This window comes from Lepidochelys kempii, chromosome 15 (genome assembly GCF_965140285.1).
Source record: "Lepidochelys kempii isolate rLepKem1 chromosome 15, rLepKem1.hap1, whole genome shotgun sequence".
NCBI lineage: Eukaryota > Metazoa > Chordata > Testudines > Cheloniidae > Lepidochelys > Lepidochelys kempii.
This window is the reverse complement of record NC_136394.1, coordinates 13203002-13229248: the sequence shown is the minus strand read 5'-3', so window position 1 is coordinate 13229248 and position 26247 is coordinate 13203002. Positions and strand designations below refer to the sequence as shown.

Here is a 26247-nt window from a genome sequence, read left to right as displayed (position 1 = left end):
TGTTATGAAAAGCATACCGGTCCTGAAGGAGGAGGGCCCCTTCTGTTACACGGTGGGAGTGGCAGTGTGAGGAACGGAAACAGTGAGTCATGGAGTGTGTTGCTTCCCCATTCTGTGCTAAGCTGTTTCTTGTTTTCAACTTTAGGAGGAATATCTTTCTCTTGTGGCCAGACTTATTATCCATTTTCGAGACATTCGTAAGTAATCCATGTATTTATTTGTTATAGAAGTTCTAGAAGTGCTAGCTTTCTGGGTGGCTTGAGTCTGCTAGTTCTGACTGGCATTCTCCAAGAGTTGCTTCAGTAGTTTCTGCTGCTGGATATGTGCCCAGCTCTTGAATGTGTAATATTCTTTACAATATCTGTCTAGAACTGAAGAACCCACTAGAAAGTTCTTGATATCTCCACTTTTCATTGCACCAAATGTTTTCTCTGAGGTCATCCTCCCTCTCCATTTCCATCACAACCAGAATGCTGTGAAGACAAATTGGCTGAGCTTCATTTCTTTGTTCTGCTTTGATTTGCAAATGAATTAAAAAGCATTCAGTTATGCAATATTAAAGTACATTTTATCCTCAGCATGGAATCCTGAATTAGGGTATCTGCCCTTCTGTTTAGTGTTATTCCTCCAGAAATAAGTCTCTGGAATGGAACAAACAGTCTCAAAGTGCTTAATGAGTCTTCCTAGGTGTGGAAATACTGGAGGAAGCCACCTGTCATACACTGCACCAGGAAGTGTATAGAGGAGCTGCCTCAGATGCTTGTCCCATTCTGTAGAAAATTTCACAAAGCAAGCATTAATCTTGACGCCTGGGAGTGAAATCTGACTTGCAGAGCTCTTACACTGGCAGAACCGTGTGGGATGTTGCTGGCAATGATTGACATTACAGAGCATGTCTGCAGCAGCATTCCATGGCCAGCTGGGATGCTAAGTTCCTGATCAGGAAGTAACCTAGGAGCTCTCTAGCTTGCTGCCTAGGGTAGGGAATGTGGGTAAAATGTTTGGAGGCACTTTGGCATGGGGCTAACTAATGGGAAGCAATTCTTTGCGCTATTAATGCATTGGTTGTTGGGAATAACAGTTTAAATTGCTGTTCAACAAAATGCAGCAAAATTTATAACTTGTGTATGTATTCACTCTTATTTTCTAGACAATAAGAAATCTCAGGCTTCGGTCAGTGGTAAGAACATTTTTTCAGACTAAATGAAAAATTGTCAGTATTTTTGGTGGCATATGAAGTGGGGAGGGAGGGCTTACTGCCGACTTGCAGCAAAGGAGGGCAACTTAAATTCTTAATAAATCATACTGTGGTGAGGAGGAAAGTTCTAGTGAGCCTTCTAGACTCTTCACATATGGATGTTGTGTGGAACACTCATTTGATTCCACCTCTGTACTGTGTGTTGGTGCTAAATATTATTAAACCTATTCAACAAATGCCAGTGTTGTGAATTGGACTGTCCAGCAGGAAGTAGCTGAGTTCCTCCTTGCTTACCTTCTTGCAGTTCTCATTGGTGTATGAGCTTGATACCTGTTCTGCATTACAAGACTATGGAGTAGTCCTGTCAGCAGAAACTATGTCCTGGTGGACTCTGCATGTGACTGAAGGAATCTCCTCTATAACTGTGTTAATCCCCCTGTAAGAGAGTATAAGGTGAGGCAGCAATTATCTGTTGCCACCTCGTCCCAGCACGGATTAAAGATGTGCTGCACAATATATGTTAATGCCAGTACTCTGGAGTGCTCTAAAGTTATGTCCTCTTTGATCTTTACACTTAAGGAGGAAGGCACATATTACATACTTGATGAACACCAGTATAATAATGTTCCTGAAATGCTTGTAATTCTCTCTCCTTCAGAAGTCTGTTTGCAGTTCCTTTCCCCTTGCCCCAGACCCCAGATTATCAGCCTCTTTCTGACTGAGGAGTGCTGATCATGGGTATTTGAGAAGTGTGTGGTGAAGCTTCAGTGTGCAGTCTAGAGGAAGTATATTGCAAGGTACTTCGTCAGGCTGAACACCTGGTCTCCTGAGCACTCCCACTCCTTAACCTGGGACGGAAGGGGCCTAACTTGGATCCATCACATCAGTGTGCTCTTATTTCCTGGATTCCCATGCAGTAGCACAAAGCTCTGCTGATAGCATGCTGAGCCTGCCAAGTCTTGCCTTTGTACCTGGATATCTGTTTAGAGTAGAGGTGACTGATTATTTCCCTTTTGCTAATATATATTTAGTGTTTTGCATATTTAAAGTAGCGTGACCAGATGTCTCGATTTTATAGGGACAGTCCCAATTTTTGGGTCTTTTTCTTATATAGGCTCCTATTACCCACCACTCCCTGTCCCGATTTTTCACACTTGCTGTCTGGTCACCCTAATTTAAAGCATTTCACAAATCTCTAACTAATCCTCAAACGCTGCTGTCCCCAGTTTATGGGTGGAAAAATGGAGACAGACTTATGTAAAGCCGCTGAGTCAGTGGCAGAATTGTGATTGTAGAACTCAGGGTGGACTCTTAATCCCATGCTGAGTCCACTAGGCCAAAACTTTCTTGTGGCTCCACAGCACAGAGAACAATTTCAGTGGACAGGTCTTCATCTTGTTCTCTTAGTAATGATGTTGTATTCACAGATCCTATGAATGCACTGCAGAATCTAACAGGCGGCCCCCCAGCAGGAGCAGCTGGAATGGGCATGGCTTCACGAGCTCAAGGAGCACCAATGGGTGGGATAAGTGGACTTGGGCCAATGGGCCAGCAGATGAGCCTTCCAGGGCAGCAGCCTCCTGGAACCTCTGGGATGGCCCCCCATGGTATGTCTGGCGTCTCTGCAGCTACTCAACAGAGTAAGTATTCACTATGCTCTCGTCCACTGAAATTAAGTCAGTTTAGGGTTCCAGTGCAGAGCCATTTTCTAGGCTGAAAGGAAGAGAAAGTTACAGAATATTCCCTAGGTCTGTTTTTATTTCTCCTGCCAGGAGGATTGGGGATTATGGTGCATCTCACCCTTTGTCATTGATGTGGGAAACACAGATATGAATCGGGGAGCAAAGGGAGGGTTTGCCTTCAAATACCTCTATCCCCACTATAAATGTCCTCGCTGTGCTTGTATGCAGTGTTATAGCTGTGTTGGTTGCAGAATATTAGAGAGACAAGGTGGGTGAGGTGATATCTTTTATTGGACCGACTCTTCTTCAGCTATTTGAAAGCTTGTCTCTCACCAACAGAAGTTGGTCCAATAAAAGTTATTACCTCGCCCACCTCGTCTCTCATGTCTATACTTAAAATTTGTGGCTTTCCACTTGCTACTTGGTTTTGGACTCATTTGCAACTGCGTTTGAGACTGAGGTGGCGTATTCTGAGCAAGAATCTGGCTCTGACTAGTAGACTCCTTCCTCTCAAAATATTTTAGTTCTTGAACATCCTTAGTGTTTTGGTTCTACCTGCCTTGCATTTTATATCCCCTCATATTGTGGCCTTGTTCTGACAGATAGCTGCTGGATGAGGCTCCTTTCAGAGCCCATTCGAACAGCTCCTCCTTTGACCGAAGAGTTCTTTGTGGAACAATGTGTGAGACCTTTCCTTTCTGTTCCCCTCAGGGCATGAATGAGCCCACCCTCCTCCTCCTCCTCCTCCCTGCGGTTCTTAAGCTGTTCAGTTAGATTGCAGAGTCGGCCAAAGAGCTGAGGCTTAGACGTAAGAGTGATGAGAAATGCCAGGATGATACGAATAACGAGCGTTGTTTAAATGTATATAATGTATACCTGGAAATGGGAGGTTATAATGGCTTTTATGCAATTGCTCCTAGCACAAATGTGGGCTATAAGGTGAGACCCTGGGGTATCTTACGTTTCTGGTCAGAAGAGTTGGTTTGAGCTCCCCAGTCTTGCCTGTCGGATGGCTGGCTAGAGGCCGGTCACGCTGTACAAACACGTTCTGACTTTCAGCCCAGCTCCAGCTGCAACAGATGGCGGCGCAGCAGCAGCAGCAGCAATTTCAGCAGCAGCAGGCTGCTTTGCAGCAGCAGCAGCAGCAGCAGTTCCAGGCACAGCAGTCAGCCATGCAGCAGCAGTTCCAGGTCCAGCAGCAGCAGCAGGCGGCGGCGGCGGCAGCAGCTGCGCAGCAGCAGCAGCAGCAGCTGCAGGCAGCCCAGCAGCAGCAGCAGCAGCACATGCTCAAACTGCAGATGCAGCAACAAAATCAGCAACAGGTAACGAACAGCGAAGCGGTCGCAGGGTGGGCAGCCTGCTCTCAGCCGCTTGTCAAGTGGAGCCATTCCAGAGCTCCGGCTTACCGAGCACTATTACGTGTCGGCCCTCCGCACTAAGGGATTAACATGCTTCTGCTTGTGGGTAAGGCATCATCTTGGGCTGGTCGAGTTCGTTGGCAGCAATGTGCTCTATCCGAGAGAAGACTGATCTTTCCTAGCAAGAAAGAAGCTACGAATTTTGTGCCCTTCTTGTTTGAGTCTAAGAGTCAGGGTGATGTTTGTCTGCTTCGGAGAAGGTCAGGGATGCAGGAGGGGATGGGAGTGGACACCCGACTCTCCTCCCTCCCCCGAGTTTCCTCTAGAAATAGTAACTGTTTTGTCTCAGTTGTGTGAATTACCCATTTGTCACTTAAAAAAATATTGCGGTACAGAAATATGAGGCATGCCTAAAGATGATGTATGCAAGTAGAAGAGGTTGATGCTGTCCTGTTCTTGTGTAGGTAAATGGTGATGCTGACATTAGCTTGATGACAGTTTGGAGAAGTGTGTTGTGATCTTTTATGCCAGAGAAGCTAGAGGGCTGGGTACCTTCACCTTGAAACTCTCTGTTAGTGGTAGCAGATGACTTTGTGCCCGTCTGGAGAGGGAAATTAGAATATAAACTGCATGCAGGTGAGTTGTTTGAAGCCTGAGGCTGGCTTGACGGGTAGGCCTGTTCATTTGGGCTAAATGCTTTAACTCAGTATGATGAGTCGGTGTGCTGCCTGCAGGCCATTGGCTTTCTTTCTAATACTAAAGACACTGTTGCATTGCTGGAAACTTGAGCATCCCGGCTTTTCCTGTTTTAGATGCAGCAGCAGCAGCAACAACTACAGCGAATTGCTCAAATGCAGTTACAGCAGCAGGCAGCTCAGGCTATGCAGGTGCAGCAGCAGCAGCAGCAGCAGCAGCAAATACCACAGCAACAGATACAGCAGCCGCCGTCTCAGCAAGTCATGCAACAGCAGATGCAACAGATGCAGCAGCAGCAGCAGCAGGTTGCTCAGGCCCAACAGTCTCAGCTTCCACCACAGTCACAGCCCCAGCCCATGGTCTCTCAGGGACAGGCAATCTCAGGACAGATCCCTAGTCAGGTCATGTCTGTACCTTTTACCCAGCAGCAGTTAAAAGCCATGCAGGTAAGTGTGTTAAAGACCCAAAACAAATGGTTGTGTATTCCATGAGCCTCTAGGGAAATAGAAAGTCCTCATTGATAAATAAGCCTTGTTAGTGCTAATAGCAGAGATGTGAAATATTGTAACCTGTTAAGAGGTTAGCTGTTAACCTAGTGCTTGCATAACAATGCTAACCACTAACTTGTGTTGCTTTATTGCTTGCCAGCACAGCATAGTGCTTTGCTAAAATCCCAAGGTTTTGTAGCTAGTCTATGAAATCTTTTGGTATGCTGGATAGAGAAGCTAGTGTTTGAGATTCAGTTCCTTTGTTGCTATTGGTGGGACAAGGAGATGAGTGAGATCTTGTTTTATATAGGTATAACATTACATTCTGGTGAATGCTGATTTTGCTAGAACATGAGCAAACTTAATTAAATGCCCTAATACATGTGTGTACACGTCAGCCCTCTCACGCTACTGCAGCGTGAGACCCCTTTGGCATTGCTTCTGCTACTACACTGAAAGGGGTTGGAACCTCAGTGGGTTGGGGAAGGTGCAACAATGACAGCCAAATCTGCCCCTGCTGACTGTATTGTTAGGGTTGAACTAGTCGGGGATGATTGTCACTTGATGCAACTTCTCTTAAAATAGCAGTTCGTAGGTTGAGGACAGGGTAATTTTGATTTTTGTGATTTTCATGGTGGATCTCCTAGTATCGCTTCAGTCTGAGTCAGCTAATGCTGTTAATGGTGCAGATTTTCTTACTGTTGGCTTACTGTTCAGTGCTATGGAAACTGACCTAGTGAGGGCTTAGTGAGAGTGCTGTGCATTACTAAGCAGGAGATCTAAGTTTTAATTGTGAGCTCTACTCTACTTCACCCTTGGCCTTATTGAAGGTTGGGACTTGGTAGCTAATCTAGGAGTAGCTTACATGTGTCGCACTTCTGCAACAGTTACAGAGTGATGCACAATTCTAACCAGCTGTCGCATGCAAGCATCTAATATTGTGTACTTGAGTGAAATTAACAAAGCTAATGGTTTGTCATGGCACAGTCCAAGTGGCCCTTGAGTCTGCCTGTAGGAATGCCAGTGCAGAGAAGATGCCACAAGGAAAAGTCAGTGTTAGAGGTGTAGCACTGGGGAGGCTGATTCAAAGCCAGCTGCTCGTGTTCATGAAGTGAGTCATACACTAGTCCAGTGTAAATGCATAGCCGACAGTCTTGTTTGCTCATAACTGAAGGAGTTAGTAAGATGGTTGATCTAAATGCTGTGGAAAGGTGACATCCACCCTAACCAGTTACTCCTGCTTACCCCCTTCTTTCTTCAAATATTCAAGGTAAGAGCTCAACTGGTGCAGCAGCAGCAGGCAGCGGCGGCAGTCCAAGCAGCTCAGGCCCAGGCTGCTCAGATGGGAGCTTCAGGGCAGGTAAGGGCCCATGGAGCCAGTGTCACTAGGGCAGGCCTGTAGCAAGTGCATGCTAAAACTGAGCATGGAGATGGATTTTTGGTAGCTTTCTGAGGAGGGATTTGACATCAGTTGTCCTTACGAAGGTGGTATGGGTGATTATGCACTGTTTCCCTTTTGCTGTGGGTCAGAGGCAGGATTTCATTGACACCTTCTTTGTGCATGCTTGTCCCTAGTAGGTCAGATACTGCTGCCTGGAGTGACCTAGCAGTGCACGTTAAGACTGTCTACTGTAGTCATGCGATAGGTCTAGCTGTTCCTGGAGTGTTTCACTTCTATTTCCATAACACTTTCTTAGGAGACTGCCTTGTCATATGAACTTCTCTCTGCTATGAACTGGTGACTGCTGGTCTATACTCAGATGCGATCTCCCTTCCATCTCCCAAACACAAAAGTATTAGTGGAGGTATTGACGTTCCCCCCCCCCACTTTTCTCTGTTCCATCATTTCCTCTCCCCTCTCATTGAGTAAAATGGACAGTAGATATAAATAGCTCTCGTTTTGAATGTTAACTCTCAAGATAAATGGCACATGTAAATGAGTCACATATGAAGTGCTGGATGAAGGCTTGTTGTCCGGTGCACAATTCAATTTTTTTTAACTAGCAGTACGCTCTAGCGTCAGACTATGCTCCCGTATGTGCCCAGCACCAAGGCTAGATGGGGAAGACTTGGGCTTGAGTTGAACCATACTTCCGATCCTCCCTAAGGGTCTCATATAATGCTTAGTGCCTTTCATTCGTAGTCTTTTACTAACAGGGGTAAGTATAATTATGGACGTTTTTCAGGGGGGAAACTGAGGTACATAGGTGAAGTGACTTGTCCAGGATCAGTCAGTGGCACATTTGGGAATAGAATCCAGTTCTCCTGACTCCCTGTGCACTATGTCATGCTGCGTCCAGTGAAAAAGTAATGGCCTAGACATCCTGCACCCCTTCAGTGTTTAAAGTTTGTGTGCAGTGTGAATTATAACAATTGGTGGTTCTTCTCACCTGTATCCCTGAGGATCTGTACTAGGAATAGTGGCCTAAGATAACCCAAAGCTACTTCTCTTATTGATGCTGAAGTTCTGCAAGGCCATTACATTCTGTTTCTATACTGGGCATTTTATATTTCTTACATTATGTTCACACCAGATGAAAGATGAGCAATGGTAAGTACAGTGGCAGTGACAAGAACCCATTCATTACAGTTTAAACATGTGCTTTTACAACTATTCTTTTTGTTTTGTTTTGTGAATAATCTCCAGGTGGGAGCTACAGGGAGTTAGGGTGGCTAGCAGGACAGCTGTCATGTCATTAATTTAGTGTTGCTGTCCAGCAAGTGGGTTGTGTTTATATGGGGGCATTCTACTTCTTGCCCTGTTAAGTGAATTTCCCCATACAGGTTGCTTAATACCACAGTGCATCTGGAAAGCTTCTGGTGATGGTGGTTGACAGCTGGTTTTGCATCACAGCTACATTACCATGTGGGATATAAACTAAGGTATAACTCAGTGTCTGTCACAAATTAGAGCTGCTGAAAGCTTTCTAAACTCCACTGGCAGGTTTATTCACTAAACTCCATGTAGGTCCATACTGATACAAGGTAAATCAATTAAAATTCAATTAATTCTCTTCTGTCCAATAACTAAACATGTTTTTTGTACTTTGTGTAATAGTGTTTTATATAGTAAAATGTTTAGTTTTGAGAATATGGAAGTGTACAATGTCAATACAGTTCTGGACATCAGAGCATTGATTGGATTTTCTTGGGTTTATAAAGAACAGCTTCTTTTGGAGAGTAAATGTTACCTCCTATTACTTTTATTCCATTAACACCACTTCCTTAAAATTTTCTGTAAAGCTTCCTTGAATTCTAGATTCTATTCTGAGGAAGTTTTATTATAAGCCTACCCTATCATAACACTTGCCTCATTATATATGAGTTTTATGTCCTGTGGTTGTCAAATGGTCTGGGAGTCTGGATCAATGCTGCTATTATTATTATTTGTATTATCATAGCACCTAGGAGCACCAGTATGTTTGTGTCCTTTTCATTTAAGTCTCTGTTCAGCGTCTTTGGGTACAACTAAAATCATTCCTAAATCCTAACGTGGATGAAGTGTGGAAGCAAGAATTTGACTTTTCTCTGAAGTTGTCATAGTGATTTTGTTCACACACGAGCATTCTGCTGCTTATGTACCAACCTTTTATGAGACTGTAACTGTGCTCAGATTGAGCAGATGAATGAAGTAAGCAGTGTCCTAATGACCAGAGGCTACATAAGATCACTCTGGAAACCACACAAAGATGAATGATGACCTGAACTTAAGTTTAAAGTTTAAGCCATTCTGTTCTGCTTTAACTTATTCCAGATGCTCAGAATGCAGATTTGCTTGTTGCTCTTTGAAAGCCAAGGAGCTAGCCTGGTAATCCCAATGTGATGCTAACTTGGGTATTTGGGAATTCTGAATCCTCAAACGAAGGAATCAGACTTCATCTGGAGCAAATCTGGGTTTTTTTTAAGACTCAAGTTCTTATGTCCTGACTGACTGATACTAACAAATCATGGGATTTATATCTTAGGGGAAGAATCCTTTCTTTATTCCCCTCTTCTTTTAGGATGGATTCTCTCCCTTCTCCCAAACTAATTTGTCCTGATTTTCACAGTGAGGGTATTTCAAACATAGTTTGTTTTGCCTCCAGTATCAGTTTTTCTCCAGAAGCCCCAGAGCAGGGTCACTGGAGCAGCAATGTCTTCCCATTTTTATACAATAAGTCTTGTAAATGTGGTGCTGATGTCCTGTAATTGCTTGCACAAAGCAACAGTAGTCTCTTGAACTCCTTCCCCTCCCTCACATACCAAAGGGGCAGGGGACCCTACTCGCTGGAAATATTGTAATGAACTTTTTGAACACCTGGAAAGGTAGCAAAGGGCAAATTCCTTATTCGAAGGTCATGGAATTGGTATAATTCTAACAGCATATTTCCTTCCTCTCCAGCAGCACATGCTTAAAAAAACAAACTAAACCAAAACAAACGGCCCAGCAGCTGTAAGCCTTTGAATCAGAGTTTGTTCTGTTGCTTCATGGTTAGCCAGACTCCTTAACAGTGAATCTGCATCTAATTTCATTGACTCTGGAAGAGATCTCTAATACACTCACTCTGGTGGTATGGCATGAGAAACAGGACCAAGATGGTACATGCGGTTCAGCATGGCATCCATGGGTTTTCACATACATTACCGGACCCTCATGTGTGCACATGTGAGTCGTGGGATGGGCGGACTAGGCTTTGAGGGACATGTACTCTGCCAGCACTTCCCTTTTTGTTAGGGTCGTGTTCCTCCAGCTCCTCTGTTGACGCTGTAGCTATTCACTGCACTCTGTAGCATCCACCTGCGCTTTGTGCCAGTGCTCGGCGGTTTGCTTGTGACGGCTGCTGCATGCTGTGTTTGTACACGCGCATGTGCGTGGGGCGTCTGAAGTTCTCTCGTTTGTTTACCTTCTGAAATCCTGTCTCTGACATCCCTCACTTCCTGGATGGAAAGAGACCCCATTGCTCTGATGTTGTGAACTAACAGCTGTGCTGAATTTGATGCTGGTTTTTCATCAGTTATTGCTTTCCTTTCTCAGTCTTGCTGTGTTGTAATTTAATTTGATTTATTTTAACAATTGTAAGCACATGCATTCTCTGACTCTCTAGAGACATGTTGCTGGCTGCTTCAACCCATTGACACAGAACACTAAGCAAGAATGCCCACAGTCATTCAAATAAAAGGAGACTTCTTTCACACCTGGATTAGTTAGGTCCTTCTAGCAACAATTAGTAGTGTGCAGATTAGAGAAAGGGGACTTGGAGCTCTCTAGCTGTCATAGAAGTGAAAAGCAATGAAAAGGAGCTCTTCCTAATTGATACGCACAAATGTGCCAAATTCCCTGAATCCCAGTAGCAGAATGTGCCACAATATGCTAATTTTTCACTTGTTGTATCAGACTTCTGATCGATAGCACATTCTGTGTAATTACAGCATTTAAAGCAATTTAAAAAAAACTATGGTTTCTAGACCCAACAGGAGATTTGAATGTTCTGGGACCAGGAGTAGCTCACCCCTAGGACTACTTCTAAAAATAAATCCATTCTACCACTGACCCCTGAAATCTGTTCTAAGCAGTGTTTATATTCCAGCTGATTCTTCCGAGTCCTTATAACTGAAACCAAGTAAAGAGATGAACATTCCTGAGGGAAGGCTACTTTATTGAAGTTAGTACTTTAGTACTTAATTGAAGTTAGTGGCCCTGAGGGCTATTTATTTAGCAGAAGGGATGGGTGTTCACCGAAAGGGAACTCAAACTTTAGTTTTGACCGTACGTTTCACCTATTCTGGGGATTGCAGGAGGAAGGACGGAGTATTTTATCTAAACCATAGAAGTCCTTTCTGTTGGAAGTCTCTTTTTTGGAGTCATACTGCCATAGGTTGGTTGGTTCTGAAGTCTTGTTCACTAAATCACAGGCTTCGTTGGAGGATTCTTATCAGCAGTTACTGTTGAAATGTCCGTCAATTCCATTAATGTGGAAAGATACAATGGTACAAATATTGCTGTGAGTTTCAAATCCTCAGATGAATCCATAGCATGGTAGAGGACATCAGAAACCAAAACTTGTGACAATATATGATTGAAGAAGCTTGTATAAAGCATTCTTGATAAGTCTTAGAGCCGTTAATTCCAATATTAAATTAGAAATTCAAGATGTCAGGCAAAATTTGGGAAACCCTTTCAACCAAATTATACTTCTGTATAATTGGCCTTTTCCATATACTTGAATCTACATATCACCCCACACAATATTTAGAGTTCGCTAGATGCCCTCTACAAATGGAGATATAGGGTATATGAAGCAGGGGGTTGGATCCATAAACTAGCTTATAAGGCTTATCTGGAGAAAAGTTCACTTGAGTCTCATACCGGAGGTTGCATGTGCTTCTCATCCTGCCAGTGCACTGCATTTCTTGTTTTGCGATTACTTTTGTCTGTTGTCCCTCTGTCCTCAAAGATGATCACCGCAACTATGGCCAGAGGTGGGATGCAAATAAGACCACGGTTCCCGCCTACCACCGCTGTATCTGCCACGCCTCCAAGCTCCATTCCTTTGGGCGGACAGCAAATGCCACAGGTATTTACTGAGTCAAAGTGCATTGTGTCAGGAATTGTACAAGGCATTCAGTACTTGGGTTATATTTAGTGCTCATCAAATTAAAAGAAGTTCACTTTTATCTTCATCAAAATACTACGTTCAGATAATTGCTCTTAGCCACTCGTAGTGTTGGGCTGTATTTTTTTAGCAGGACTGTCCAAAGTGTACCCTTCTCCCTTAAATGGAAGCTTTTTGAGAGCTTGAGGTATTGAATAAAGCTTTGAAAAAGTAACACAGTTCACATTATTTGAATGTTTAAAAATTCCATGTTCATATCTGGTTCAGGTCTCAAATGAATCAAATTTTCTGGTCTCTGCTTAATCTTTGCACATATCACAAAACCACTGCATGGCTAGTCTTTGCTCAGGAGAGGCCCCAGGACTCATATATGAAGTGTCATGGGCCAGGAGTGCAGGGCATTGGCTGAGTTGTGTTGGGAATCTTGCCTGACACCTCCCCATGCTATGCATTGCTCTAGCTAGTGTTAGTCCCTCTTTCATGAACAATAAACTTGGCCAATTTCAGTTTCAGTTGATGATTAGGACATGGTGCAGGAGATATGGAGCTAAATGAAATGTCCCTGAACTGAAGAAAAAAATGTTACTACTTTAAGCTCCTAGTAAAGCTGCAAATTATGAACAATCTTTGAATAAAATAAAACACATGATTATGCACCCAAATTACAGTTCTGGATTTCTGCTGCATTTCCTACCCCTCTTTCACTCAGGAAATTGTCCATGTTCTGCCAGTCCTTTCAAAAATATGAAGCAGGAGTCAGCATAGCTGCACTTTGTCTGTGGACCTACCTCAGTGAAAAGGCTGACAGGGCCCTATTCTACATTTGGAAATGTGTTGGATCAGAATATGCCACAGGTTCTGGGTCTATTACAGGAGTGGGTGGGTGAGGTTCTGTGGTCCCTTCTGATCTCTAAGTGTGAGTCTATTATACCTGCCATAACAGAACAGGCCCAGCACTAGCTTTTCTCGCATTTGTATTTCACTTGCGCGGTATGTGCCATCTCAGGAATGAACAGGGAAAACTAGAAGGAAGCAGAAAAGGAGTTTAGTGCCCCTCTACTTATTAGCATTGCCACAATAACAAAGTCCTTCCTCAGCTCTATGAATTGGTTATGAAATCCTCATGCACTACTGTTCTGTAGTGCTCAGCCCTGGGTGAATCTTTTGATTTAAAGCTATCTCATGCAGTGACAGTGACGTGGAGATCAACTCTTCCTGCTGCTCATCCCAGTGCTTGATTGGCTTTGCATGTATAATGAGGGACTCCCTGGGCCTCATGAGCTGCATGTCTTATATGTTCACACTGTCACCTTCACAGCTCATACCTGCCCAGCAGCTCCAGTTTCCATATTGCTTTCTCCTGTTAATGGATGACAAAAGACTTCTGCCATCCTCCCAGTATTGTGTTTTGAGTTTCTTTTGCTAGCAGGCCTTGGAGCTCTGGGAGTATCTGAGATCATAAATCCTGAGTCCTTTGCACGGTGTATTTATTGCTGCTGAAGTGTCGCACTTAGTAGCTACACTTCGTGTTAAAGTAAGGTGTTGGCCAAAGTGGCCTGTGCGGCAGAAAGAGGCAGTGGCCAGAAATACACCACAGGCTCTGGCATATTTATTCAATGCCATTTTTTTCTGGTTGGAACTGGAAAATTCTTTTAATCCTGCTAATTATTCTGTAGTTGGAATTACTTGAGTCAAAGAAGAATTTCCGTAGGCGATGCTACACTGCTAGCCCTGAGTCTCTCATCCATCCAGTCTGTCAGTCCAGCTGCCTGTTCTGTATATTGACCTCTTAGTGCTGTTGTACCAGTGGTTGTTGGGAAGCCTTAACTCTTGACATCAAATGAATTAAGTGCAGATTGTAAGAGTCAATTTCATGAAAATTATGTCCTGTAATATTGGAAAACTGGGGAATCGTAGGCCAGTGAAAGAGGGAAATGTGCACATGTGGCACCAGTTGGAATGAAAATAGCTCCTGGAAAATGTAGTGGGATGAATGGACCATCAGTTAGCAGGGGATGGGAAGAATGTTTTAAAAACTAAATTGACTTGGGTAGGTGTTTGAGTAAAACCAGTCCCCCAAAATTCAATTCAGATTGCAGAGAAATATATAGTTCTGCTTGTCCCATGGATGCTGTGGTTTTGGTCTGTACCCTAGAGAAATGCTTCAATAATGTTGTTTGTTGGATGTGTCGCCATTATCTTGTCTTCAGACATGTTTCTGCTGGGTAGAGCAGCAGTAGAAAATAGCTTATGGCTAGGGCTGTTGATTCATCACAGTTAACTCATGCAATTAACTCAAAAAAATTAATCACGATTTAAAAAATTAATTGCAATTAATCACACTGTTAAACAATAGAATACCAATTGAAATGTATTAAATATTTTTGGATTTTTTCTACATTTTCAAATATATTGATTTCAATTACAACACAGAATACAAAGTGTACACTGCTTACTTTATATAATTTTGATTACAAATATTTGCACTGTGATAAATGATAAACAAAAAATAGTATTTTTCAATTCACCTCATACAAGTACTGTAGTACAATTTCTTTATTGTGAAAGTGTAACTCACAAATGTAGATTTTTTTTTGTTACATAACTTCACTCAAAAACAAAACAATCTAAAACTTCAGAGCCTACAAGTCCACTAATGCTGATGCTTGTTTAAAATTTAAAAAAAAGTATTAATTAAATTTGTGACTGAACTCCTTGGGGGAGAATTGTATGTCTCCTGTTCTGTTTTACCCGCATTCTGCCATATAGTTCATGTTATAGCAGTCTTGGATGATGACCCAGCACTTGTTTGTTTTAAGAACATTCTCACAGCAGATTTGACAAAATGCAAAGAAGGTACCAGTGTGAGATTTCTAAAGATAGCTACAGCACTCGACCCAAGGTTTAAGAATCTGAAGTGCTGTCCAAAATCTGAGGGGGACAAGGTATGGCACATGCTTTCAGAAGTCTTAAAAGAGCAACACTCAGATGCAGAAACTACAGAACCTGAACCACAAAAAAAGAAAATCAACCTTCTGCTGGTGGCATCTGACTCAAAAGATGAAAATGAACGTGCGTCAGTCCATTCTGCTTTGGATCGTTACCGAGCAGAAACCATCATCGATGCATGTCCTCTGGAATGGTGGTTGAAGCATTAAGGGACATACGAATCTTTAGCGCATCTAGCACGTAAATATCTTGCGACGTCAGCTACAATAGTGCCATGAGAATGCCTGTTCTCACTTTCAGGTGATATCGTAAACAAGAAGCGGGCAGCATTATCTCCTGCAAATTGTAACCAAACTTGTTTGTCTGAGCAATTGGCTGAAATAAGACTGAGTGGACTTGTAGGCGCTAAAGTTTTACATTGTTTTATTTTTGAATGCAGTTAGTTGTTTGTACATAGTTCTACATATGTAAGTTGAACTTTCATGATAGAGAGATTGCACTAAGTACTTGTATTAGGTGAATTTAAAAATGCTATTTTTGTTTTTTATAGTGCAAATATTTGTAATAAAAAAAAATATAAAGTGAGCATTGTACACTTTGTATTCTGTGTTGTAATTGAAATCAATATATTTGAAAATGTAGAAAACATCCCAAAATATTTAAATATGGTATTCTGTTATTGTTTAATAGCACGATTAATCATGATTAATTTTTTTAATCGCTTGACAGCCCTAGTTATGGCTGTAGCTGGTTATTGGTAGTCTGCATAAGTCTATCTACTTGATCTCAATAATTGAAAGATCAATTTGGTGATGGTGCTAAATTTAAGAAACTTGGTGTCATATTTGATAACACCTTTTCCAAGAAAGGACCAAATATGGACTTGGTATAAAAATATTGGGTGTCCAGGCTGTGCTTTCGATTTATCCTACATGACAGAAGAGCAGCATGTGCCCCTGTCACCACAAGACTTGATTGTCTCTTTGCAGAGTAGCTTCTGGATCTTGCTAAGAATGCAGCTGCACTGTTAATTGCTGGTAGGGCTTAGGACTCAACAATTTCATGGCTATTGAACTTGCCACCAAATTCAGAACTGAGCTCCATTTTTTTTAAACTTTAATCTAAAAAAAGTTGGTCTTCTAGCCCTTGTGACTGAAGTGCTATGAAGCATGAACTGAATGTCAGTGGGGTCTCGCTAAGTCTAAAACAATAACCAAGAGGAGTGAGCTTCCCTATTTACCTCATTTGGGTTGACTCTGAAGCCTACTGATGGTAATTTAAATGTCAGATTAAATAGTTCTTTTCTATTTTAATAATGTTTAGCCGAGTGTTTCTGCTAAAATAAGAGCCAGTGTACTAATCCCAAATTGTCTGCTACATATTCTTTGGTGTCAAAATCTCCAGCTTCCCCTTCTGATCTGCTACAATCTCCAGTAGCCTTGACTGCTACAATGCCCTTATGAAATGTTGGTACAAAAATTTTGAGCACACTGGAAATATAGGAATAAAGTAAAACTGAATGTAATATCAAATTAATAGACTGGATACAGATCCAACTGCAAATATGAAAACCTGTTTGTTAAGCTTATTGTTTCTGCAGAATTTTCAGTCTTGCCACCAAAGCAGGGGCCCTTGGTGACAAACTTAAATCCAGCTTGCTACAGGGTACACAGGGTTTTGTTCACTGGCTTAAGCATTAAAAAATATAAGTATTGTTAGGTAACTGATTGCTAGAGTTTTCCTTTAGGTCAAAAGTATTTTTACTACTTCGTGAGATTCCCTTAAAGAACATGGCAGGATTATGTGCAACAGCGGGTAGCTTGGATTTGCTGGAGTCTTGCTGGGTGCAAACTGTCAAAACCTAAAGTCCAATTGAGCTGGACTTCACAGAGCTAGTCTGAGCCAGTTGTAAAGATCATATCCTGGAAACTGAGGTTTTGTTTATTGTGTAATCTAATCCTACTCCCTGGGAATAGTGCAGTGTAGGAGTCAGAAGAGTACAAATGTATAAGATGGCCTCTGCTAGGGGAAGATTCGTGAAGCACCAAAGCAGCCTTGGGAAAGGAAGTAATGAGATAACTAAAACTTTGGTGGGGATGGACTGAAGAGGTTGGTGCTCAGCACAAGCCTGACCTGCATCTCCTAATACTCTACTCTCAGCAGAGGGATTGCTGCCAAAAAGGAGGCAGGAGCTTGTTATACAGGAGGTCAGACTAGAAGACGGCCTTGGAATATATGAAACTGTCATAACCACACTGAGTGTCAAGCACCTGACTGCAGCCTCCCCACTTGACTCCTGCAGGGGGTGCAGGCTGGTTTTAAAAGAGGGAACGTGCTCTGTGGATGCTCATACCCAGTGGTGAGCTGGAGCCGGTTTGCACCGGTTCACGCGAACCGGTTGTTAAATTTTGAAGCCGGTTTAGAAGCGGTTGTTAAAGGGGTGGGCAAACTGCGGCTCGCGTCCTGCCTGAGCTCTCGGCTGCGGAGGCTCCTCTGTGAATTTTTACTCACCCGGTGGCACTCTGAGCCTTCGGTGGCGGGTCCTTCACTCGCTTTGGGCCTTCGGCGGCACTTCGGTGGCAGGTCCTTCAGTGCCGCCGAAGACCCGGAGCGACTGAAGGATGTGCCACCGAAGTGCCGCCGAAGACTCGTAGCGACTGAAGGAACCGGTTCTTCAGCTTCTGGCAACTCATCACTGCTCATACCTTGTGGGAATGGGTAGTGCTATGAAAGGAAACAGGATATAAGCATTAATTTAGTTTGCCATTGTGTAGTAGGGGCACTGTACAGTGTGTATTCAATCTTTTAAAGAGAAGGATCCCATACATTGGAGATGAGGGTCTGGTCCTGAGCTAGGAGCACTGCAGATGCAGTCCTTTGCTCTTCAACAGCTCACGCTATTTGATGTGCTCTGAAGGGATACATGCCAAGAAGAGAGGACCTGTGCACTGGGGCAGACTAGGAGTTAAAGCAGGGGGGACTCTCTGAAACGTTTTTCTTCTTCCTCCACTTGAGCTCTTGGGGCACAAAAGTTCCATGGGAGGCAGAATTACGCCATTTAATTCCAAGCATCGTTCTTCAGCTGCTGGGAAGAGAGCGACTGGCAAATATTCCCCTCCCATGAAAACCAGTGAGCACAGCTTATTATGGAGAAAAGCATCTGGAAAGAGAAGTCTTGAAACCATGTATTAAAGTCATGGGGGAGTGGGTGGGAAAGGAATGGTGTTACTGAAAGTAGAAATGAGACCATAACATGTTACATTGCCATGAACCTTAAGCTATACCTTAGTGGATGATCAACTAGAGCAGGGATTCTCAAACTTTTGTACTGGTGACCCCTTTCACATAGCAAGCCTCTGAGTATTCTCCCCCTCCATCAATTGAAAAAACTTTTTAATATATTGAACACCATTATAAATTCTGGAAGCAAAGTGGGGTTTGGGGTGGAGGCTGACAGCTCGCGACCCCCTGAGGGGTCCCGATCCCGTTTGAGAACCCCTGAACTAGCGTGTCTGTTGGTTCAGAGAGGCCCTGGATTTCAATCTAGCTAGATCATTTGGGTTCATTTCTTTTTCTTGCCTAGAATCTCAGTCCCTTCAGTTTTGCTCTTGTCTTTTCTCTGCTATTTTGCTGTGCCCTGTCTGCTGGCTGAGGGGGGCACTCTACTAAAATCTGACTCACTGGAACACCACATGTAGGATTATAGTAACCTGCACGTTATGGCTCATTGTCAGCAGCATAAGAGGTAGAAGAGAATGTAGAGGACAGCCAGTTAGTAAAAGTTTAACTCTTCCTGTACCCTTAAGATGTGTTGTTCCAGGCCAAGGATACCTTGTGATTCTCTGGGTGCATAGGGTAGATCATGCCATGCTTCCTATGTTTGCTGCGTTCATTATGGCCTGTGACAGTAGTGGGCTGGCTCTGAATTAGTGAGGGAAAGGAGCAAATCTACAGAGCACCTGAAGTGTTTGGAAAATAGAATGATCTGGAGGATGGTGTGGATTGCACCCTCAGCAAGTTTGCAGGTGACACTAAACTGGGAGGAGAGGTAGATACACTGGAGGGTAGGGATAGGATACAGAGGGACCTAGACAAATTAGAGGATTGGGCCAAAAGAAATCTGATGAGGTTCAACAAGGACAAGTGCAGAGTCCTGCCCTTAGGACGGAAGAATCCCATGCGCCGCGACAGACTAGGGACCGAATGGCTCGGCAGCAGTTCTGCAAAAAAGGACCTAGGGGTTACAGTGGACGAGAAGCTGGATATGAGTCAACAGTGTGCCCTTGTTGCCAAGAAGGCCAATGGCATTTTGGGATGTATAAGTAGGGGCATTGCCAGCAGCCCCACACTACAAGAAGGATGTGGAAAAATTAGAAAATGTCCAGCGGAGGGCAACAAAAATGATTAGGGGACTGGATCACATGACTTCTGAGGAGAGGCTGAGGGAACTGGGATTGTTTAGTCTGCAGAAGAGAAGAATGAGGGGGGATTTGATAGCTGCTTTCAACTACCTGAAAGGGGGTTCCAAAGAGGATGGACCTAGACTGTTCTCAGTGGTAGCTGATGACAGAACAAGGAGTAATGGTCTCAAGTTGCAGTGTGGGAGGTTTAGGTTGGATAGTAGGAAAAACTTTTTCACTAGGAGGGTGGTGAAACATTGGAATGCGTGACCTAGGGAGGTGGTGGAATCTCCTTGCTTTGAGGTTTTTAAGGTCAGGCTTGACAAAGCCCTGGCTGGGATGATTTAGTTGGGGATTGGTCCTGCTTTGAGCAGGGGGTTGGACTAGATGACCTCCTGAGGTCCCTTCCAACCCTGATATTCTATGATTCTGTGAAAGGAATTTTTGTGGTCTTTGCTTTCCACATGGTAGAAATTAAGTTGGCTGATTATCAAGATCCCATTAGAAGACTCATGGTAAATTCATGGGATACTGTGATGTCATGAGGTGCTGTCTTGTAGACTAGCTCAAATCACCTTTGTTTATCTGAGTTAACACCACAAAATTATAGGAATAAGTTGTTTTATTTCAATCCGCGTCCCTTAATTTTATCTCTTTGATCGCAAGTTGAAGAATAAACTTTATTGTACACAGAATTTCTCCTCTGAAGGGTTGTAGATTTGAAGTCATTGTGGCTTCTTAGAAGACTCTCCCCAGCTTGAGCTTTCTGTCCTTTGGGTTTATGCAACCCCATCCAATCTCTAAAACCAAAATAACTTCCCCTTTCCTCACCCCATCCCAACCACTTGAAAACTTTTCTGGCTCCTCCAGGCTTTCCAATTTGAATATCAAGAGTCTTATATTTCACTCTCCATACATTGTCCTTTCCTTCCCCCTCCTCCTAAAGAAAAGTGATTTGGATGCAGTAGCCAAAAAATAAGAAAAGCGTTTGAAGAATATAAATTGAAAGCAAAAATAAGGAAGGGTTCTTTCACCGTGGTCATAAATTCTCAAGCCAGTCCTCCATGACCTTGTTTACTGTAGTTATAATAAAGGAAATGATAGTTCAGATGAAACACTTGCTATTGTAATCTAAGGAGGAACTCAATAACTGACTCCAAAATAATGCTCATTTTTTGGAGTTTTACCTGTTAGTTAAATCTTGGTGTGAAACATTTCCCCTGAGTACCTCAAGAAAGAAATGCGAGGTACTGGCAGTGATCTCTTTATGGAGGAGTTTAGGAAACTAACACTTTCTGTTTCTTATAGAGTCCAGAGGCTGCTCTTCTCCATAGCCAAAGCCTTTTTAGATTGGTTCCCATTATCAGCTCTCTTCTTTGTTGAATGTATTCTTTCCCGTTTCAGGTCAGCCAGAGCAGCATTACCATGATGTCATCTCCCTCACCTGTCCAGCAAGCGCAGACACCCCAGTCAATGCCACCACCTCCTCAGCCACAGCCATCACCTCAACCAGGGCAGCCAACTTCTCAGCCAAACTCGAATGTCAGGTGAGCCAGAATGTGACCACCTGAGGTGAGTGGCAGCCGCAGATGCTCTCACCAGATGGTGATGAACATGAATGGAGGTTAAACCAAAGTTGTCACAGATGCCTATCCTGGTGCGCTTTCTAGTGGGGAGTCCAACCCTCGTGATGCAGTGAGGTTGACATTGCATGGATTGGGACCTTCAGTAGCACAGCTCTTGGGCTGTCATGTCATAGGAACCTGGAGGAGTCATGCTCATGTTGCTATCCCCTCCCCATTCACCTTCTCTGAGGCTACTCTGTGTTTAGCCACATACAGATACTCCCCTAACTATTGTGGCTTAATGGAAGGTGAGTTAAAGGATTGAATGGGATGTCAGAAGCAGAAGGCCATGGCCCCTAAATCCAAGGCTTCTGCTTGGTTTCCAGAGAAAGGCCCCATCATGCTCCTGGGTTGATGGAGGAGTTATTCAGAGACCTCTGGAGTTAAAGACCTACTAACAAAATTCCGTCTTGCTAGAGTGAGTCTCCCACTAAGTCAAAATTCAGTGGTGTTAGCTTTGGAATCTTTACTGAATGCTGTAATCAGACCTTTCTGGCAGGGATTCTGAATCTTTACCTTGCACGAGTGTTGTTGAAACTGACAAAAAGCTGGGTCAGGCTTAGATTGTAAGCTGTCTGGGGGAAAGACCTGTTCGTGCTGCAGCTAGCGGCACAATGGGCCTGAGCAGTACAGTGACATAAGGGTGGGATTTTCCAAACCGTTCAGCATTGGCCTAACCTTGCTTCCGTCAAAATCCATGAGATTTTTACCAGGAACTTCCCTGGGAGCAGAGCTAGGTCAATGCCGAGCACTTTTGTAAATCCCACTCCCGTGCAGCTGGGTGGAATACACGCTCAAAGACAGTAGCCATCAGTGGGGTTTGCAGAATGCTGCAGCAGCACTCAGTAGAACATACCTGCTCAGACTAACCATTTCTTCTGCTAGCTTCTTACAGGCCACTTTGTCTTCATATTAAGTGTTGAGTTGACTTTCATTTCCATTCTTCAGCTCCGGCCCAGCCCCATCTCCCAGCAGCTTCCTCCCCAGTCCATCTCCTCAACCATCCCAGAGCCCAGCAGCTGCACGAACACCACAGAACTTTAGTGTCCCATCTCCAGGTCCTTTAAACACTCCAGGTAACTCCTATGGTCATCAGTAAGAACTGTACTGCGGAGCATGATCCAGTGATGCATCTTAGTAACTAAAACATACAGAGAGAAATCTGAGGCTGCATAGTTATGCCGTTGGCTCTACGGTGCTCTACCAGTGAGTAGTATTTCAGTGGTGGACTTGCCATCTGCGCTACATGTGCAGCAAGGAGAATATTCGAGTTTTGGAATTGTCTGATCTCATCTTTTTTTGTCATTGAATTACATGAGGGTTTTCATAATTTTCTGACAAAACCAAAATGGTAACCAGAAGGGGATGTAAAGGTCTGTTGACTCTGGGGTTTCATGCAGCTGGAAATCGCTAGCAACAGTTCATAAGCCAATGTCCTGCTTTGCCTGACCCCTCCTGACATGTGGTATATAATCTTCACCTTTTTGCCTGGTGCAGGAAATCCAAACTCTGTCATGAGTCCAGCGAGCTCCAGCCAGTCTGAAGAGCAGCAGTACCTGGAGAAACTCAAACAGCTGTCAAAGTACATCGAGCCACTTCGGAGGATGATCAATAAGATTGATAAAAATGAAGGTGTGGCCCCTCGTATTTTACTGTACGGTTCTCCCTGTCTGCCTGTGTACTGCTCTTTTAGGGGTTCTGGCGGACTAAGCCTGTCTATTGTTTTCCTTGCTCATGGTTGCAAAAACTTAACTCTGAAGCATGACAACATTTTCATCTCCAAATCCCTTTCTTTCAGGACCTCTCTTTTTCTTTACTATATCTAAACTTTTTTGGATACAGACTCTACCTCATGAAAAGATGGAGAATCACAGGTCTTTGCTACTTTCTCCTTAGATGGGTCATGTTTTCAGTTTTCCCAGCCTCCGGTTTTTGTGTTAATGACTGCAGAGCTGGAAGCTCTGCCTGCAATGAGTGCATTTCTCACTAGTCCTTTTTATTTTATTTCAGATAGGAAGAAGGACCTGAGTAAGATGAAGAGCCTCTTGGATATCCTGACTGATCCTTCAAAACGGTAACGTCCTTTTCTGTTTAGCTTGTGCGAGCACCTCCCCAGTGAACTCTCTTCCTCCCAAACCCACTGTCAGGAATATGAGAGAATACATAGGCTACCATGGAGTCCCAGATGAGGAGTGGTGTCCCAGACATTAGTCTATCATCTTGCGGCAACATGTAGTATCTAGACAGTTCTTAACTCTAATCTGAATTTCCTTGTTTTTGAAGACCCTCAATGTTGTTGTTTCACTAACTTTCTTTTATGTTGAGAAATCATGGTGGGCAAGAGGTTTAAATTTCAGAACCCTTTTTTTGCTGATTCATTCTGTGTTGCAACTTCTTTCTAAGAAGTTGTGCAAAATCCTGCCAAAAGATTTTACAATGTGGTGTCCCCTAAGACGCAGTATGGGATCTTTTGTGCACACAGTTTCATAGAAAGCTATTCAGTAAACTGATAAGTCAGGTGTGTTTTCTTCGCTGTAATACAGTCTATTTGAGCTAGTTGAAATGATTGGAGAAATCCACCTGGGTTAACTTCATTTTGCTGAAAACAGTCAGCTCTGTTTCACTTAGACATTGTGGTATTCATTCTTTCTTTCTCTATTAAAGTCCCTCCTTAATGTGCCCTTCAGCAAAGCCATTCAAGGATCCACGTAAGTTATTTAAAAAATCTAAGCATTGGACCTTTATTTGCCAGAATGTTAGGTTTGAACCATGTGATCTAACTTAGAATTTAAGTTCCCTGAGGCAGAGCTACAGTTCCTGTTTTGAACAGCATCCAAGCATATCAGCACTGAAATAATGTGGACGGGAGGCTCAGATATCACAAAGTCCTCATCTTGGACAGCAGAGCAAATTGGGCTAATTCTTTCCTCTTCCTTTTCAGATGCCCTCTGAAGACTCTACAGAAATGTGAAATTGCTCTGGAGAAGCTCAAGAATGACATGGCTGTGGTAAGCAATGGGGTTTACTTTTCATCTTACTGGAGAGTAAGGCTGGCAGTGAATTCCACAGAGGGCACCAGTTTGGCAGAATTTTCCCATCTCTTTGTGTTCACAGTGCTGGACTGAGCAAGTAAACAGAAAACTGGTTAAACACTGGGCCATTCAGCAGGAATGTCCTCGTGTATACCTCTTAAAAATTATTCTGCTTACTGAACTTTCAAGTATTCATGCTTTGTACAAGCACCTAGGAATGGATCCTTGTTCTTGTCTTTAGCAGATGTCACCAAGACAGGATTTCTACATGAAAGATACTGACAGTGTCAGTTTTATTTACTATGGGCTTGTCTACATGGGGACAGTCAGGAAAATTAATCCCAATTATTTAAAGGTGTGAATGCAAAATAGATTAGTTAAACTGCATTAAACCCCTGTATGGACCTTCTCATTCAGAATTAAAGTGCTCTTAATTTCATTTAGCGTAATTCACTTTCAAAATTTAATTATGAATGAGTGTATCCATATATAGCTGTTTGATACAATTTAACCAATCCATTTCAAATTCACAGTTAATTTGAATTTACTTTACTGCGGGTATACGCGGGGATACTGAGGAAGTGTTTCTAGAGTAACACAAAACAGAGGTTAGAGGGATTCTTAAATGTATTGGAAATACTGTAGTGCAAGTTTGCATAATGAATCAAGGTGTCTCGTACAGACTATTTGTGACTGACAGCACATAAAATAAGATGTGCTTCTTTGTGCTTTAGCCCACGCCACCACCTCCACCAGTGCCCCCTACCAAACAGCAGTACTTGTGCCAGCCACTTTTGGATGCTGTCTTGGCAAACATTCGTTCACCAGTCTTCAACCATTCCCTCTACCGTACCTTTGTGCCAGCTATGACTGCGATACATGGCCCTCCAATCACGTATGTATCATTGGCCTTCTGTCTGTTGTCTTAAGAAAAATTAATTGTTTGGTTGAAACGTTGGAAGGATGGGCTGGCGTGATGGATATGTGCATGTTTCCTTGTCATCTGTAAAGTACTTGAGAAATCAATTTTGTTTGAAAAACGTGGACTTGGCATAACATGGTGCCCACTCTGAGTCCCTTTGTGGGTGTATTTTACGCAGGGCCCAGATGGCTTCCCCTCGAAAGCGTAAATACGAAGAGGATGAAAGGCAGACCATACCAAATGTATTACAAGGAGAAGTCGCAAGATTAAATCCTAAATTCCTGGTGAATCTGGATCCCTCCCATTGCAGTAATAATGGCACAGTCCACCTCATATGCAAGCTAGGTAAGCTAAAAAGAAATTAAGACTGTTTTCAAGAGGTGTTGATTTATTTTCTTGTGAATATGTACTGCTGTAAATCTTGCCAGCCTATAATTTCATCATGGTTTTTCTTTAGCTCGCCACAGTTGTGGCAATGCATAATGTACCCCAGATCAAGTAGCTAGATGTTTAAACCACTTACAGCTTTTTTTAGAAAGTGGGGAAATTATCTTAAAGCTAAATTATTCTCCACACCCCACCCCACCCCCCCAATCCCCAGTATCATGGTGTTGCTACTAAAAGAAGGCAGTATTATAGGCTGGTCTCTGAGTAAAATGCTGCTTTTTTAAGCTGAAATATGAGCAGTTTTTGTTGCTCCATGTGTGCATTTAATTGGTTCCCTAAATTGGGATCCAAGCAAACTCTCCAGGTAATCTGAATTCCTGATAGTATGAAGTGGCCTATTTATAAACATAACTACATTTCTCTCTCCTTGTATTTCAAGAAACTTGCTGTCTGGGATGTGAGAAATAAATTGGACTTGTCGGTAATTGTTGCCACTGTGGAAGAATCCCAAGAGTGAAACAGTACAGTATTTAATTGTACAACTGGATCTTGTTAGATTTCTGCTCCGCAGATGAAAAATTCTGCCTCTTGCACTGATGGGTGCAGCTTGCTGATGATAATTCTTCACCCTTAGCTCAAGCTCTGCTGGTGTTAGAAAATGGTTTAATGCCTAGTGTAGTCAGGACAAAAGTTTTCAGCACCCTAAAACATGATATTGGGACATTGAGGAATGGGGCCTGTCTAATTGTATTGAAAATGTTTTCCCAGCTGCACCAGCAGTTGTCACAGCTGGTGGTGTGAATGGGGAAGTGTGTGTAAGTCTTTGCCCTTCTCTCTCAACCAAGCAAGAATAGAGTATACCTTCATAGGAACTTGTTTTGCCCTTGGACAGAAAAAGGTAAAGTGGGTTCATTTTA

The 26247-nt window shown here is 43.0% G+C and overlaps 2 protein-coding genes across 9 annotated transcripts in view; one reads left to right on the top strand and one right to left on the bottom strand.

Moving 5' to 3' along the window:
• The window catches only part of CCDC74B (coiled-coil domain containing 74B), a 53556-nt gene that overhangs the window by 11676 nt on the left and 15633 nt on the right, over nucleotides 1–26247 (bottom strand). The gene's annotated exons all lie outside the window — the stretch shown is intronic.
• Nucleotides 1–26247, top strand: part of MED15 (mediator complex subunit 15) — a 41728-nt gene that overhangs the window by 13288 nt on the left and 2193 nt on the right. For 3 of the 8 annotated variants that reach the window (XM_073312344.2, XM_073312343.2, XM_073312347.2), the window contains exons 3-16: nucleotides 146–197; nucleotides 1151–1180; nucleotides 2626–2838; nucleotides 3940–4202; nucleotides 5051–5380; nucleotides 6693–6782; nucleotides 11857–11976; nucleotides 20769–20911; nucleotides 21938–22065; nucleotides 22487–22621; nucleotides 23000–23063; nucleotides 23931–23997; nucleotides 24756–24916; nucleotides 25122–25288. In XM_073312344.2, the coding sequence (XP_073168445.2) occupies nucleotides 146–197; nucleotides 1151–1180; nucleotides 2626–2838; nucleotides 3940–4202; nucleotides 5051–5380; nucleotides 6693–6782; nucleotides 11857–11976; nucleotides 20769–20911; nucleotides 21938–22065; nucleotides 22487–22621; nucleotides 23000–23063; nucleotides 23931–23997; nucleotides 24756–24916; nucleotides 25122–25288 (1963 nt within the window). Of the gene's footprint in view, nucleotides 1–145; nucleotides 198–1150; nucleotides 1181–2625; nucleotides 2839–3939; nucleotides 4203–5050; nucleotides 5381–6692; nucleotides 6783–11856; nucleotides 11977–20768; nucleotides 20912–21937; nucleotides 22066–22486; nucleotides 22622–22999; nucleotides 23064–23930; nucleotides 23998–24755; nucleotides 24917–25121; nucleotides 25289–25769; nucleotides 25852–26247 lie in introns of all 8 variants that reach the window. The other 5 variants (XM_073312345.2, XM_073312348.2, XR_012155002.2 and 2 more) reach the window with 4 other exon arrangements.